This window comes from Sardina pilchardus, chromosome 14, assembly GCF_963854185.1.
Source record: "Sardina pilchardus chromosome 14, fSarPil1.1, whole genome shotgun sequence".
Taxonomy (NCBI): domain Eukaryota; kingdom Metazoa; phylum Chordata; class Actinopteri; order Clupeiformes; family Clupeidae; genus Sardina; species Sardina pilchardus.
The window spans coordinates 31,462,871-31,477,157 of record NC_085007.1 but is presented as its reverse complement, the minus strand read 5'-3'; the positions used below and the strand labels follow the sequence as shown (position 1 = coordinate 31,477,157).

The following is a 14,287-nucleotide window of genomic DNA, read 5'->3' as shown; positions in this document are numbered from 1 at the left end:
ATATGGGTGTACACTGAATATCTCTGACATGTGGAAAGACTGAGACATTTGAGGACATAATCTTGGGCTTTTGGACACACTGACTAACGTTAATGGTAAATCTTCAGTTGCAACACTCGAGTATAATATACTTTTTTCACAGACCTACAGTATAATATTTTCTACAAGTGACTTTTGGAACTCCACTTCATTCACAGTCATTGTGTCACATTAGATGACCACAGCTTCAGAGGCTGTGCACATGACACTTCACAACACACTTCCTGTTGTTTTGGTAGATAAAAGATGCGCGGTGAGTTTATTAGAAAAGCATCCCAATAGGCAGAGGGCTCTGGGAGAGGGAGGGGGCAGGAAATCAAAGTAGACACCGTCCTGAGCAAGTGCCTTCATCTCCCCCTTAAGCAGCTCTGAGGATGCAGAATAAGGAGGGCTGTTCCTGCCGCCCAAAACACGGAGGAAAACCACCAGACACAGAGACAAAAAGACACTAATATCTCTGCATGTTACAAACCACACACACACACACACACACACACACACACACACACACACAGAGTGAAGGGGTTAGTGGGAGGAAGCCTGTGGTGCTGAGAACAGCAGTACAGAAATGAGCACACAGCGGAAAGCTCCAGCCAGCCACTGCTGCTTCAGCCATTTATCCTCTCTTTCTCACAAAACACACACATATTCACACACACACACACACACACACACACACACACACATATAGAAACATATACAAACACACATACACTGAGGTACAGTAGTACAGGATCAGCTGCCATGTAGGGCCCCATCTAATGAGGAGGCTTAATGAGTCAGGGGTCTAAATGTGCACGTCTGTAGGTCTGAATGCATGTGTGTGGTTACGCTCTCTGTACACTTTAGACTTTTATTTAATCGTGACTGTGTTCTCCCCCATTCACTCTACACCAAATGTGAGACCATGGTCTGGGGAATGGTACTTTAGAAGACAGAGAGAGCGAGTGAGTGAGAGAAAAGGATAGAGAGAAAGAAAGAAAGAGAGAGAGAGAGAAAAAGAGAAAGAGAAAGAGAGAGAGAGAGAGAATGTGTGTGTGTGTGTGTGTGTGTGTGTGTGTGTGTGTGTGTGTGCGTAGACAGGCCCAAGCTAGGCTGACATGTGATGCTGATGGCGGCTGACACTAAAGCCGGTAAAGAGCATTACCTTCTCCTTGAGCCTCCTCCTCAGCCGCTCCTTGGAGGACTGCAGCAGGCTGACGCGGGGCCCCTCGGCCGGGGCCTCCTTGTGGGAGCCCTGCTCCCTGGGGCCCCGCTCTCGCTCCGCACCCTCCTCCTCGGCCCTTACATTCTCACAGTCTTTGGCATTACGGGGCGCCCCCTTGTGGCTGGGCGAGGCTCCCTGAGGCGCGTTGCCTTGGTGTTTCTGGGGGTGGTGCCAGCGGCGGTTCTGGCTGTAGCCGTGGTGCGGGCGCTGGCCCTGGCCCTGGCCCTGGTACGGGCGGCCGCTGGGCTTGGCATTGCCACCCTGCGCATCGCTGCCCTGGGGCTGGCTCTGCTGCTGGGGCGTTGGCTGCTGCTGTTGTTGCTGATGCTGCTGAGTGTTTTGTTGTTGAGGTGACTGCTGCTGCTGTTGCTGAGGATTCTGGGCCTTCCCCCCTCCTCCTCCTCCTCCTCCTCCTCCTCCTCCTCCTCCTCCTCCTCCACCTCCGCCGCCGGTGGGCGTCCGCTGCTGTCTCCTGGAAAGAGAGCACGTTTCCGTTAGCCACATGCCACCGACCAAGCCGCTAAAACTTTGGCCACCAACCCAGTCACAGACAGGGACAGTCATGTCCATCTGGTCCACATGGTCTCGCTCGGTCTCTCTTCCCCACTCTCTCCGCGCCTCTCTACCCGCCCAAATGCTCCCTCAGTGCGCTCACATTTTCTCTGAGCTTCCACTGGTCAGTGCAGCTTCCTACTCTCGGCTCCAACATGGCGGCCAACAGACTAGAGTAAAGCACAACATCTTCCCTCAGTAGCGAACAGCCTCTTCAAGGGTGAAAAAAACGAGTGTCACTGTTCCATGGGGGTTTCAGCTTTACGCAGGACTTATGCCGAAATAGGATTAACTGAATTATCTCATCTTCCCCTGACCACTCAAGCATGTGAGCTCCAACGCGCCTGTGGGCCCACCAGTGAGAATGGACTGGGCATGCATGGGCCATATGGGCCTGTGGACAGAAAAGGAGGGCGTGATCTCTGCATACCTCCAACCTGATCTGGCTGGCACAGTACAAAAAGGAGAACTGGAGTACAAATAGGGCTTACCAGTGTGTGTGTATGTTGTGCTATCTATTTCTATGGCTTAGTACAGAAGAATGAATTTATGGATTTGTTGGAGAGTCAAAGCCTTACACTCAATGTCAATGGCAATGTTGCAATGAGATTGGAAAGACACTTTGGCAAACATCGTAGCGTAACTCTGGTTGTAACATGGTCCATGGCAACAGGTACATGTGAGAGCAACAGATCCTCTGTGTGTGTGTGTGTGTGTGTGTGTGTGTGTGTGTGTGTGTGTGTGTGTGTGTGTGTGTGTGTGTGTGTGTGTGTGTGTGTGTGTGAGTGTGCGTGTGTGTGACGCGAGTGCACGCACAAGCGTGTGTTTGTGCTTGTGGAAGATCAGAGGCAAGCAAAAGCAGAAGAAGATAAAACCATCAGCGTCTCTTGAGACTGGAGCTCTTCTTGGAAACACAAACATCCTGTACACTCCCATCAAGGCGCTGACACACCAGGACTTAAAAGACTCGTGCTGCTCTACCCAGGTTCATTTCTCTCCTAAGATCTTGCCATTCTTCCCTTTTGCTGTCAGACCTGTGAGTGCAGATCAAAGTTGATTTTGTGGAGCTCCATTCGAACGCTTTCCCCTCTCTGAAGTCAGACGCGAGACGCCACATCTTCTGCGCCATTAGATGACTGTAACAAGCAGTGCGTCACCAGACTAACGAGTTACCTTTGAAATGAACAAAAACTGTCGAGGGAGTCAACCAGGGCCTGGGTGCACAAAGAGCAGGGGGGGAGAACGAGAGCGCTCACATCTATATGGAATGTGACCTGCACAGCGCACCGACGTGGACTCGGAGAGTTTAGCTCGCCAAACTCAACACTGGCCGTTTATCGGAGACCTGAGAGTGGAGACAGATTTAGCTCTCTCTCTCTCTCCCTCTCTCTCCAACTTCTCACGGGCCATTATACAGCCAAGTCTGCCTGACATCACTGGCATGGGAGCCTGTCTCTGTCTTTGGGTCTCTCTATCTCTGGCCGCCGGCAACTCTCTGTCCCCGGCTCAGTGGAACAAGCCTGACCTACATTGGGCCTATGAGCTGCCTGGAGTACAGCCCCACAGCTCTAATTGCTACATTGGAGTTCTTTAGTCCATCACTTACTCCACACATCCTGTGGATCTATTTATACGCAGAGGCGGCCCATGGCCACAGGAGTCAGCAAGCATGGGGCAAGGCTGGGCTGGGATGGGCTGGGCTGGGCGAGAGTCTGGTGTGGTTTATTATAGAGGACCATGATCCTGAGTTGGGGGAGGGGGGGGGGGGGGGGGCAGACACAGAAATTGCAGTGGCAGATTGTCCCCCAGAGCCTTCAGGCTAGCATAGATTGACCCCTACTGCTGTTTGGTGCCCTGGACGTCTGTGTGTGAGTGTCACGCAAGCTGGGGTGAAAAAAAGTACCCATACACATACCAGCATCACGGCCCATTCATGAGGCCTGTGGGTAGTCTTACCCATGCCATTATGGCCATATAGAAATGCTGTACAACTATCAGAGTTTCAAACTAGAATGTACAAATACACACACACACACACACACACACACACATATATATATATATATATATATATATATATATATACTGTATATATATATATATATATATATATATATACACACAAAATGTATGCGGGTTGACTTGGCATGGGATGTCCCAGATCTGTATTTATAAATGTTTGACACATTTAGCCAAGTATTTAAAATGCAGGAGAATGAAGACATGGCATCAGTATGGCATCCTCCATATTTCTGAATAAACTTATGAATGTGATTTGATGGTACAAAGCAAACTCTCCCTACAATCCCATCCATTAGCCTGACAGAAGAGGAAGACAAATGAACAAGGAGGCACATCCCAACATAAGAAAAGAGACAGCTCAGAAAACTCATCCTAACTTCATCAACACAGAGGGTAGGTCACAAAAATCTCAAGTGACAATATAGATATTGGGACTTGTGTTGAAGACATAAATGCCAGGTCTGAGATGTATGGGCAACAATTACAAGACCTGCCTCTCACAATATGGAACTGAAAACATGGTGAACACACAACACATAAATCACGGCCCTCTGGCCCTGCATTAACCTGCCAGCGGCCACTTCACAGAGATGCCGTGACACGGCGGCATGGCGGGGAACATCAGACAACAGGGCCCCTCTGCCGCTTACCTCCGCTCTGCCTGCGCGCTGCATCCAGTTGGCCCTGCTTAGAGGAGCCCGGCCCCCAGAACCAAGCAGGAATCCTGACCTTTCCCCAGTGTGACCAATCCAACACGCTCTTTGACAGCCTCGAAATAAAGACATCCAGTTGGCTGGCTTGAGCATGGCATTCAGCCACTTTACGAGCCTTAACCTTCTCTGACCCACACAAACAGGCAGCCTGTACATGTACCCAACCACACACACACACACAACATCTTTCAGACAGATGCTTCCATTCCTCGCTGGTGTCCTCTTGATTTTGTGTTTTGTGCCCCTTTCCCAACTCCCGTTGTCCAGCCGCCACAGAGGCCACAACAGGGGGAGGAGAGGGAGTCCACCGAGTCCAGTGGAGGACATGGGAATGAACACAGACAGCAGCATGTGTGGGAGGAATGCCTGAGTGTGTGGGAACCATAAAAGAGAGCAATTAAAAAGCATAATGACAGAATAAAGCACTAACTGATTTGAAAGACCAGAAAAGTTTGACAAAGGCCAAGAAACAGCCACAAAGAGCAGAAAGGCTAAAGAAGCACTCCAGAGTTACTCTCCGTGTTATGGCTAAAAAGCCTTCACTAACCACTCACATTGCCATTTCACTACTTGTACAATGTCCTCAGAATGAGACAAAAATGCAAAAGTCTGCTTTTGGAAAAACAAACCTAAAAGGTGATATGAAGGACAGATTTTCCTTGAGAAAAAGTGTGCCTTTGTCATAAACTTGAGAACAAGAGCTGTTCTTCGCCACAGGAATGTTCGGTGGACCTTGAACATTCACAGAGACTGAATTTATTTCCAGTGAGTGCAGGAAAGATTTTTCCTTGCCAAGACCCAAACAGCATGTCATAAATAAGAATGTGCTCACAAAACTCATCAGATAGTACATCATGAATTCAGAAAAGACCTGCAAATGCCCTCTGAATTGTGCTGACCATCTTGCAAGAAGTCCTTACCAAGGCACTGAGTCTGAGTGACAGTTCCGTCAGCCATTTTAATCTTTGTCACTTCAGTTGACAGTCCAGAATACGGAGGGAACTATCTGTTCGAAGTTTCCACAAGCGCACAAGCAGAACTTCACAGATCTCAAAGTGATCCAACCCTGCTGATGCTACCATGATCATATCATTTCTAAATATGTACGGGTCAATCCTGAAAACGGAGAGTCTTCTTGCCAGAGAGAGGAATGTTTTGCTACCAAGAAATTTAAAAGGGCGATCAAATCATTTCTAAAAATTGTGTAAACACAAATGTGCTCTGATTAATCGTTTAAATTCTTCTTCACAATGAAGCTTTTAATATAGGACATTGAAATATAATGTCATGTAAAGTCATGAAATCAACCAGGAACGCAAATACTATTGTTTTATTATAAACTTTTAAAACAGATTTTCAATAAAGCCATTATTGACTGTTACAGTAGCTTGAAAGGCACATTTTGTATGCACTTTAACAAACCTCAGATCAATGTATTTGGTCCACAATAGTCCATGCAAATATGAAAAAGGAGACAGAGGGAAGACAGAAACAAACACCTATTTTTTCCCTTCGCCAAAATAATGCCTAGATTTGGAGCGTTATTTAGCTCTTCTTGCTTGCATCTCAACTTGCCAAGAATTATATAAATGGCTGTGGGTAGGTCATTTATTTTATTTTATTACCATGATCAAACTAGCTGTGGATATGAGCTTAGGACAGACTCAGAAAGTGAAAGAGGCTAAACTGCACTGGCTATAATTAACAGCGTAAATTCTTTTCAAATTAATTGGACAATTAACATGTTGACTGCATTAGAAAAAAACCTCCATTATTTTAATGAAATGATTTGCCAAAGTCACTGCAGATGTATACTCTATCAGTGGTGCTGTGATTAAGAAATACTGTGTGTGGCTTCAGTGTTCTTCCACTCAAAGCCTTAATTCATTTTCTAAAATCAGCACATCAAATTCTTCAGAAAAGACTAGGGATGCACCGATCCGATATTTGGATCGGATATCGGCCCCGATATGAACAAAATAGCTGGATCGGGGATCGGAAAAAATGAGCCGATCCATGGGCCGATCCGAATTTAATATAGTCTCAAAAAAAGGCTGAGCCATGACGCACAACCAGCCATTGAGCGCCGCTAGCAGCAGCTCACTGCTGCGGGTTAGAGTGTGCCTCACCTCACTGTGTGCTCTGAGGGCCAGATGTACTAAGAATAGCGATCGTAACGTTTATAGCGCCAAAGCCAACACGCAGAAAGCACACGCTATCATACTTCAGTTTACGTCCTATTTACCAATCCTGAAATTCGTTGGGTAATCTGCGCCGTTCTCCGCCCCCTAACGCAGTTTGCGAAGGACAACAACTGAACGACACGTCAATCAGAAGCGCAGTTGAATGAAGTTAACTGATGACTAGGCTACATTAGAAGGAATCCGACGTTTAGCGATCCTGAAATAATACAATGCATAATGTCAACAAGCAGGAAGATAATTTAGAGCAGTACGTAGTTCTACTCAAACTAGGCTTACTTGTGCACGTAGGCTATGGAAGATTTATCAAATCTAACAAGTAGGAAAGTTTAAGCGGATGGCGTGAAAGTGAAAGTAAACATTCGAAAAGCCTCCGAAAGTTAAGGTTGCTTTTGATGTAGTACAAAGACGCAAAACTGGTGGTCTAATTAGCGATTTTGTTGTCTTTGAATGATTCTCTTATAGATGCATTTAACAGCAAATCGCATTTAACACCTGCTTTTACAAGGCGGAAATATTCAGGCGCAAAATAGACGTGCGCTTTCATGGGCAGTTTTAGTACATACAGGGGAATACATAATTAGGCGCATTTAAAGCTTCTCCTCCCATCTTTTTACACGAACCTCCTACTATCAGCTGACACTCCCATAAATCCATATGCATGAGACGGAAAAGCGCAATTTGCCATTTTCAGCTCCCGCGACAGGCAGTCTGCGCTTTCACCTCATTGCGGCATGTTGATACATACCTCGCCATCTTTCTATGCGCACGTTGCGAAACAAATACGCCTGAAATGGGCGCAAAAGCGTTAGTACATCTGCCCCCGAGTGTCTAAATTCATGGATGGGATAAATACAGATACAAAATTTATGTCATAGGATCAAAAGAATATCTATACTAACCACCATTTGTCATAGATTAATTACGATGCGTTTTGTTGCATTTAGGCAACACGTTTAATGTGTAACAGTCAAGACAAAATAGGCTACTCAAACTAAACACATTGTCATTTTCATCTCATCTGTAGGTATAAAGACATGCAAATGTTCAAATTGGCTGTTAAAAACTGATCATTTATTAGATAAAACGTACAACTTCTACCGTTTACCACCATTCAAACTCCGTGTGAACTAATTAGTTTATCGTGGGGAAATTGCGGGACCGTACCACTATGAGTAAATAGAGGGGTTTCGCGGGTGACACCATTTTGGCAGGGGTGTTTCAATGTATGTCACTAATATGGGATTTTTATCTGCAAAATTGTTTTTTGTTAGATCTATTATTTAGTAGTAACTAGTAATATAATCAATAATGATGATAATAATAATAATAATAATAATGATAATAATAATACATTACCTTTATATCTAAGTGTTATTTTGTTAGATTTTTTTAGGAAAGTAATGTTTAGTTAGGGAAAGAATGAAGAATCAAGTCAAGCCTGATGCCTTTATTCTTTTCCACATGGTGAGGTATACAGTTTATTAATTAACAATGGTATCGGATCGGTATCGGATATCGACCGATACGCAGAGCCCAGGCATCGGTATCGGTATCGGGACTGAAAAAGTCGGATCGGTGCATCCCTAGAAAAGTCATTGCTGTATAAGGGTGTCTCAGTTAGGGCTGAGCTAATACCACAACATCATTTTGATGTATCAATAATTTTCTGCCTTTCGTCATTTGACTGAAAATGTCATTTTTACCTCATTGGCGCTGAAGAGTCTTTGCTAGTCTTCCTCAAATATATCGCTAACGTTAGCTATGAACTGATTTGCACACTGCACTTCCAACATGAGAGAGAGAGAGATCTCTCAAGAGAGGGTTTCTGCTACTACTTTAAGTGATACAAGATACAAGGAGGCTTATTTGTCACATGCATATCATTACTAAAGTAAAGAATGCAGTGAAATTGGTCAGTTCCTTCGCCTGTGTGTGTGCAGAGATGCTGCTGATAGCAACATTAGCTGGGTCTAGATTGAGCAATAGTCATTGGTATTAAGCGATTACTAGAATGAGAACATAACAGGTCAATACGAGGTTTTCTTTGCTTAATTAGCATACAATGGCAATGCGGTATATACACAGTGCGGCTAATACACAGGAAATTGCTGTTTATGTAAAGTACTTTGTGTTGCAATTTGTGACAACGAAAAATGTGCTATATAAATAGAGCTTACTTACTTACTTACTAAGTCGGTCACCAAAATGATATTCCCACATTTCCCCCCAGACTCCGCCCTCATGCCCGAGCCCTCCTCAGTGCCCATCCCTGCCCTGCCCTGCCCACTGACCTGGTCACTTGCCGTTTCCCCTGGGCAGACAGCAACACCGTTAACTGGTCCTGATGAACGTTTCTAAAAGCATGAGAGGGCATCTACATTTCAATGAATAGATGGAGGGCTGGAAGAGCGACACACACAAGCTGGAGTACAGAGCGGCACACAGGGAGAGCGGCAGGAGAACGAGCGTGAGAACCAAGGGAGGCGATAGGACCCAGTGGCCACAAGCAAGACCAGCCAGAGAGAAGAGGAAAACCCCAGGGCAAAACTAAGGACTCAATTATCAGCTCTTTGAGGATGCCATAACAACTCAGAATGCGGTGAGATAGAGCCCAATAATACGGTGGAATCTGTAGTGACCAGGGCACAACTACAAAGGAGATGTCTACAGGGCCAGAGCCATAGAAAGAGAGAGTTGCGACACTCTTTGATGTTGCCGCCACGATCAAAAGTTCCAAAATATCCTGTGCTGAATGGCTGAATCGCAGGAGGGTGGGATGAACTTCTGATGCTGGAAGGTGTAATCAATTAACTCATTGACTACTGACCAAGAGATTGGCTGTAAACAGTTCCAAAAGCCCCATAACGAGGAAATAGTCTGGAAAAAGCGCTGCCATTTTTTCCTATGGAGGTCTATGGGAGTGTCGCCACTCTGTTTTATCTACCGCTCTGTACAGGGCTAGAGCATTTTCTAATGGTCTTTTGCACATTGCTTTCCAAAATGTCCAAGGTCTGGTTCTGAATTATCCTCCTCATCACGAAGCACAGATCAAAACAAAAATTCTACTTGCATCCTGAGAGTACCTTTTCATTGACTTGTAAAAAAAGAAACTGGTCAAATGCCATAACGTCTGTGATGCATAATCGTTAAGATTGAGTCACAAAAGTGAAGGTATGATTATAGTTTATTCCACAAGTGAATGGCTGTTCTTGCTACACAAATATTCATATGCTAAAAATCACTTTAGAAATAAGCCAATTCTAACTGGCATTCTAAGTAAAATACGGAAGGGAAGAATAGGAGAGTTTGTGAAGTGGCTCACATAATATTTGATTTAAAACTAAGTCTATAAGACGTACAGTGACACTTGGAGAGGAGGTTGCAGTTGACTCTGGTCACTCTTTTGAGTAGAACACTTGGCCCTGATTAGCAAGGCTGCGCCACTGTTCCCGTCTAGTTTGCTGACAAGCTGCAGAAATGAGCAGTCGGTCATGAGTTGATGGTCAGTGGTCAGTCAGTCAACTAGCTCTGTGCTGATATCTTGACTTTAGAGAAAAAGGGAGGTGACTTCAGACAAAGTGCTGTAACAAAATGTTGAAATGGATATAAGGAGCAGGGGTCTAGGACTGCTATGAAGGAGGACTGAGCGCTCCGCTAACACTGGCCAGTGGGCTCAGCATTTGAAACAGGTGTCCACTCCAGACACACTGGCATGGCCTCGCCATTCACACACGTCTCAACACTCATCTGACGGAGTGCGAAGCATCGTTACATTACGACACTCACACTCACACCTATTTTTAACATTTGGGTGAGGGGCAACAGAAACTGGCCTCAGATTGTATGCAAACATTTTGAAAATATCTGCTCCTTGACCCTATACAAATCCTCCATGTCAGTAAAGACATGACAAATCTGTTTTGTAGCAGGGAACAGGCTATCAAGCGGTGCCCTTTCTTGACTGTTAGTTTTGACGTTACTGGCACACTATAGCTTACACAACAAAACTTCCAAAAGGCAAATAAATAAAAGCTAGCTGGTTGTACTAAATTAGCCACAGGTGTGCGTGTGTGTTTGCATGTTTGTGAAAGAGAAGGGAAGGCTGTGGTATTGGCACTGCAGTTCACCAGAGACTGTTGTGGAGTGCAATTGTTCTGAGAGAGCAAGACATGGTTACATGACATTTAGAAGCAGTCAACAATAATTAGCAACAGTAAAAGTACCAGGTAATAGACTGCAGGCACGCTTCATGTGGCATAATCAATTCAGCCCTTTCCTCAAAACATCCTCATTCCTCAAACTTCCTCAAAACAAAACTATGCGTACTGCAAGCACAACCATTAGCATGCAATCTCTTCCACATAAAGCAAATCATTTCAACTACATATCTTTGTTAAAGGTCAATAAGGGAATCTCAATGAACACATCAACCTTCAACTAGCTCTTGCTGTTATCCAAACAGCTCTTCTTCCTCTCACACATGAAGAATGAGTGCAGCCTTTCCAGGAACCAGCCCCCATCTGTCTGGGACACTCTTTTGAGTCTGATTAAGGAACTGAACAAATAGACACAGTATATATATATTTCTGAGTTTAAGCTTTGTCTTTCTGATCCTTTGCTCTAATCTCTTCAGGCTGTCCAGACTATACGAGTGGATGTCAGAGACAGCAGCAGGTCAGGGAGACGATAAGAGGAAGCACTTGTGCAAACTCACAATCAGACAGGACTTGCAGGACTAATGACATCAGGTATAGGGGGTGTGCAAAATGAAAGGCAAAGATAAGGGAAAGACATCTTGAGTTTCTAGACAAATAGGAAGTGTTAGTGTGCAAATGGGTGGATTTGTTGGAGCAAACATATTTGTAGATTTTGAGAATGGCACATTTCATCTGTCTATGTGAATGCGAAAGAGAAAAGAATAGGTATGTGTGTATGCATTGCACATACACGCAATGTCGGTCATAGTTCATCCCGAAGTTGTTTGATGGTGTAAAGAACCCTGTTCTCTGCAAGCTAGTCAAGTTCTTCCATATCAAACCACTTCAGTCGTGCCGGTGGAGGGATAATGGTAAAATTGGTAAACAAACGTTTGGAAACAGTTCATGGAAGCCATTTTTAGCTCCAGCATGACTGTACCACAGCGCAAAGCAAGGTCCATAAAGACATAAAGAGTTTGGTGCGGAAGAACTTGACTGGTCAACAGAGAACAGCTTTCTCTAACCCATCAAACACCTTTAGGATGAACTAAAAGAGAGATTGTGAGCCAGGCCTATTTGCCCGATGTCGGTGACTGACCTCACAAATACTCTTTTGAATGAATGGGCAAACGTTTCCACACACAAATTCTTGTGAAAATCTGTCCCAAAAAAGTAGAAGGTGCAAAGAGGGAGAGCAGCTCCAAATGCACACCTATGGAGTTAGAGCGGTTAGTGTGGACACTAAAGGAGGACTAGCACGGATAAGACGAGGTCAGGCAGGAGCCACAGTGGACAGATAGAGACAGCGCTCACAAGAACAGTGGGAGTGGGACAGTGAACAAGCATGACAGCAGCAAAGAGCAAGACAAGGTGAACACAGCTGTAGGTAAGCTCCAACATGCCAGCGACTCTGCTCCGTGAATCACATTCACGGGATCCATTTCTTATCCAAGCTAGTCAGTTCAAAGAAAATCAAACAGAGCGAGGGAGAACAAATAAAAATGGAACACAGAAAAATGAACAATATTTATCATTCCCCAAACGGGAGGCCTTGACATTCTCCGTCTCCTTGATGGTTGAAAGCGACACAAAGACGACGATCTCTCTGCCTAATCCTGTCCGTTTTCGCACATCAAAAGGAGCGAGGGAATACATATTCATGACAGGCGCATGTTTGCCATCACAGGAAGAAGGCACACTGCCACAACACACAAGGATTAGGCTGTTTGAAGCTCAAACATGTTCATCCCAAAACCCCTGCTGCTGGTGTTGACCACAGCGTGTAGTGTAGCAGGTGTGTCTCTGTGGAGGACAGGCAGAGGAGACATGTCTCTGATTGAGCTCAGACTCACACAGCAAGTAGAATTAAGGGCATTTAAGGTGCTTCCAGAAACTTCCCTCAGCCTGAAAGATTCTGTGTGCATCCTCTGAAACACTTAGATCAAGAAAAAAAGTGGATATCTCTCTTTTTATCTTTTTTCCATTTCATATCAAAGAGTTCAAGGCAGTAGCGTACATCATGCTTTACAACCTAACTGGGCAACATGTACCTGGTACACTGATGTGACAGTGCTGGGAAATGAGCATCATCTGTGACACATTCACACTTCACACTTATCTCCCATAGTAAGTGTGAAACCACACATCTGACGTAACCTACGGGTCATTCCACCTCAATTCAACAAATGCCTTCTGCTTGACCATCTCAGATTTCCTTCAAAATTTTACCACCTGAGGAGTAACCATTTAAACTGACTTAGCCAAAATATTAGATTGGTATACCTAATACATCCAGAGAAAAACGTTTTTGAACATGGTACCCCCCTTCTGATTTTTGGCACATTGGCGCCCTCATCTAAATCTGCAGCAACGTTCAGATGTCATTATCTCAAAAAGTGTTCAAGCTAAAGACTTCAAATTTTCTGGGAATAATGATTGCTACCTATAGATTCCACATATTCATTCGTAGGCAGTATGTATTGATACTGACTGTGTTTCAATCTTGTGAAATCAGAAGAAAAATGGCAGATTTTTTTTCAACCCCCACATTAGGTGCTCCATTACACAATTTGTAAACAAAATGTTTGACAAATGGTTATATCTCTCTACAGAAGTGTTTAAGCTGTCTTTGAAAAAGTAATTAAGAGATGTCTATATTGCTTTTTTGTTGGAAGTATTGTAACACAAAACTGAAAAATAATCAATTTGGATGATATTGTATCTCCCCATTACAGAGGTATGACACGCTATACCAATGAATTGAACACATCTCCAGAAAGAGTATGGAATGGGCTTTCAGACTGTGAAATTTCAAGATGGTATTATGGCTGCAGTTATTAAAAAACATTTTTTTAAATATTGGTCTATTACAACAATTAGCGTTGCTTTTTTGTGCTATTATTTAATGATTTCATAATCCTTGTCTTATTCCTAAGTATCAGATGTTTATGTCTCATACTGTTAAACATTTATATTTTCATTTACTTGCTGAGTGATGAACTAATAAAATATTTCCTGTATTTCCGAAATAAATTGCTGCTGTCACTATTTAATGCCACTAGATGTCACTGTTCATGGATATCAGCAATGTGTTGTTATAGTAGACCAATATTTCAAAAATAACATTTCAATAACCATAGCCATAATACCATCTTGAAATTTCACAGTCTGAAAGCCCATTCCATACTCTTTCTGGAGATGTGTTCAATTCATTGGTATAGCTTGTCATACCTCTGTAATGGGGAGATACACTATTATCCAAATTGATTGTTTTTCAGTTTTGTGTTACAATACTTCCAACAAAAAAGCAATATAGACACCTCTTCATTACTTTTTCAAAGACAGCTTAAACAC

At 44.0% G+C, this 14,287-nt stretch overlaps 1 protein-coding gene across 1 annotated transcript in view; it reads right to left on the bottom strand.

The window, feature by feature from the left end:
* Positions 1-14,287, bottom strand: part of ctif (CBP80/20-dependent translation initiation factor) — a 74,860-nt gene that overhangs the window by 18,038 nt on the left and 42,535 nt on the right. Inside the window, exons 9-11 of the mRNA XM_062553574.1 lie at positions 9,029-9,091; positions 1,687-1,718; positions 1,187-1,635 (exon numbers count right to left, since the gene is read on the bottom strand). Of these exons, the coding sequence (XP_062409558.1) occupies positions 1,187-1,635; positions 1,687-1,718; positions 9,029-9,091 (544 nt within the window). The remainder of the gene's footprint in view (positions 1-1,186; positions 1,636-1,686; positions 1,719-9,028; positions 9,092-14,287) is intronic.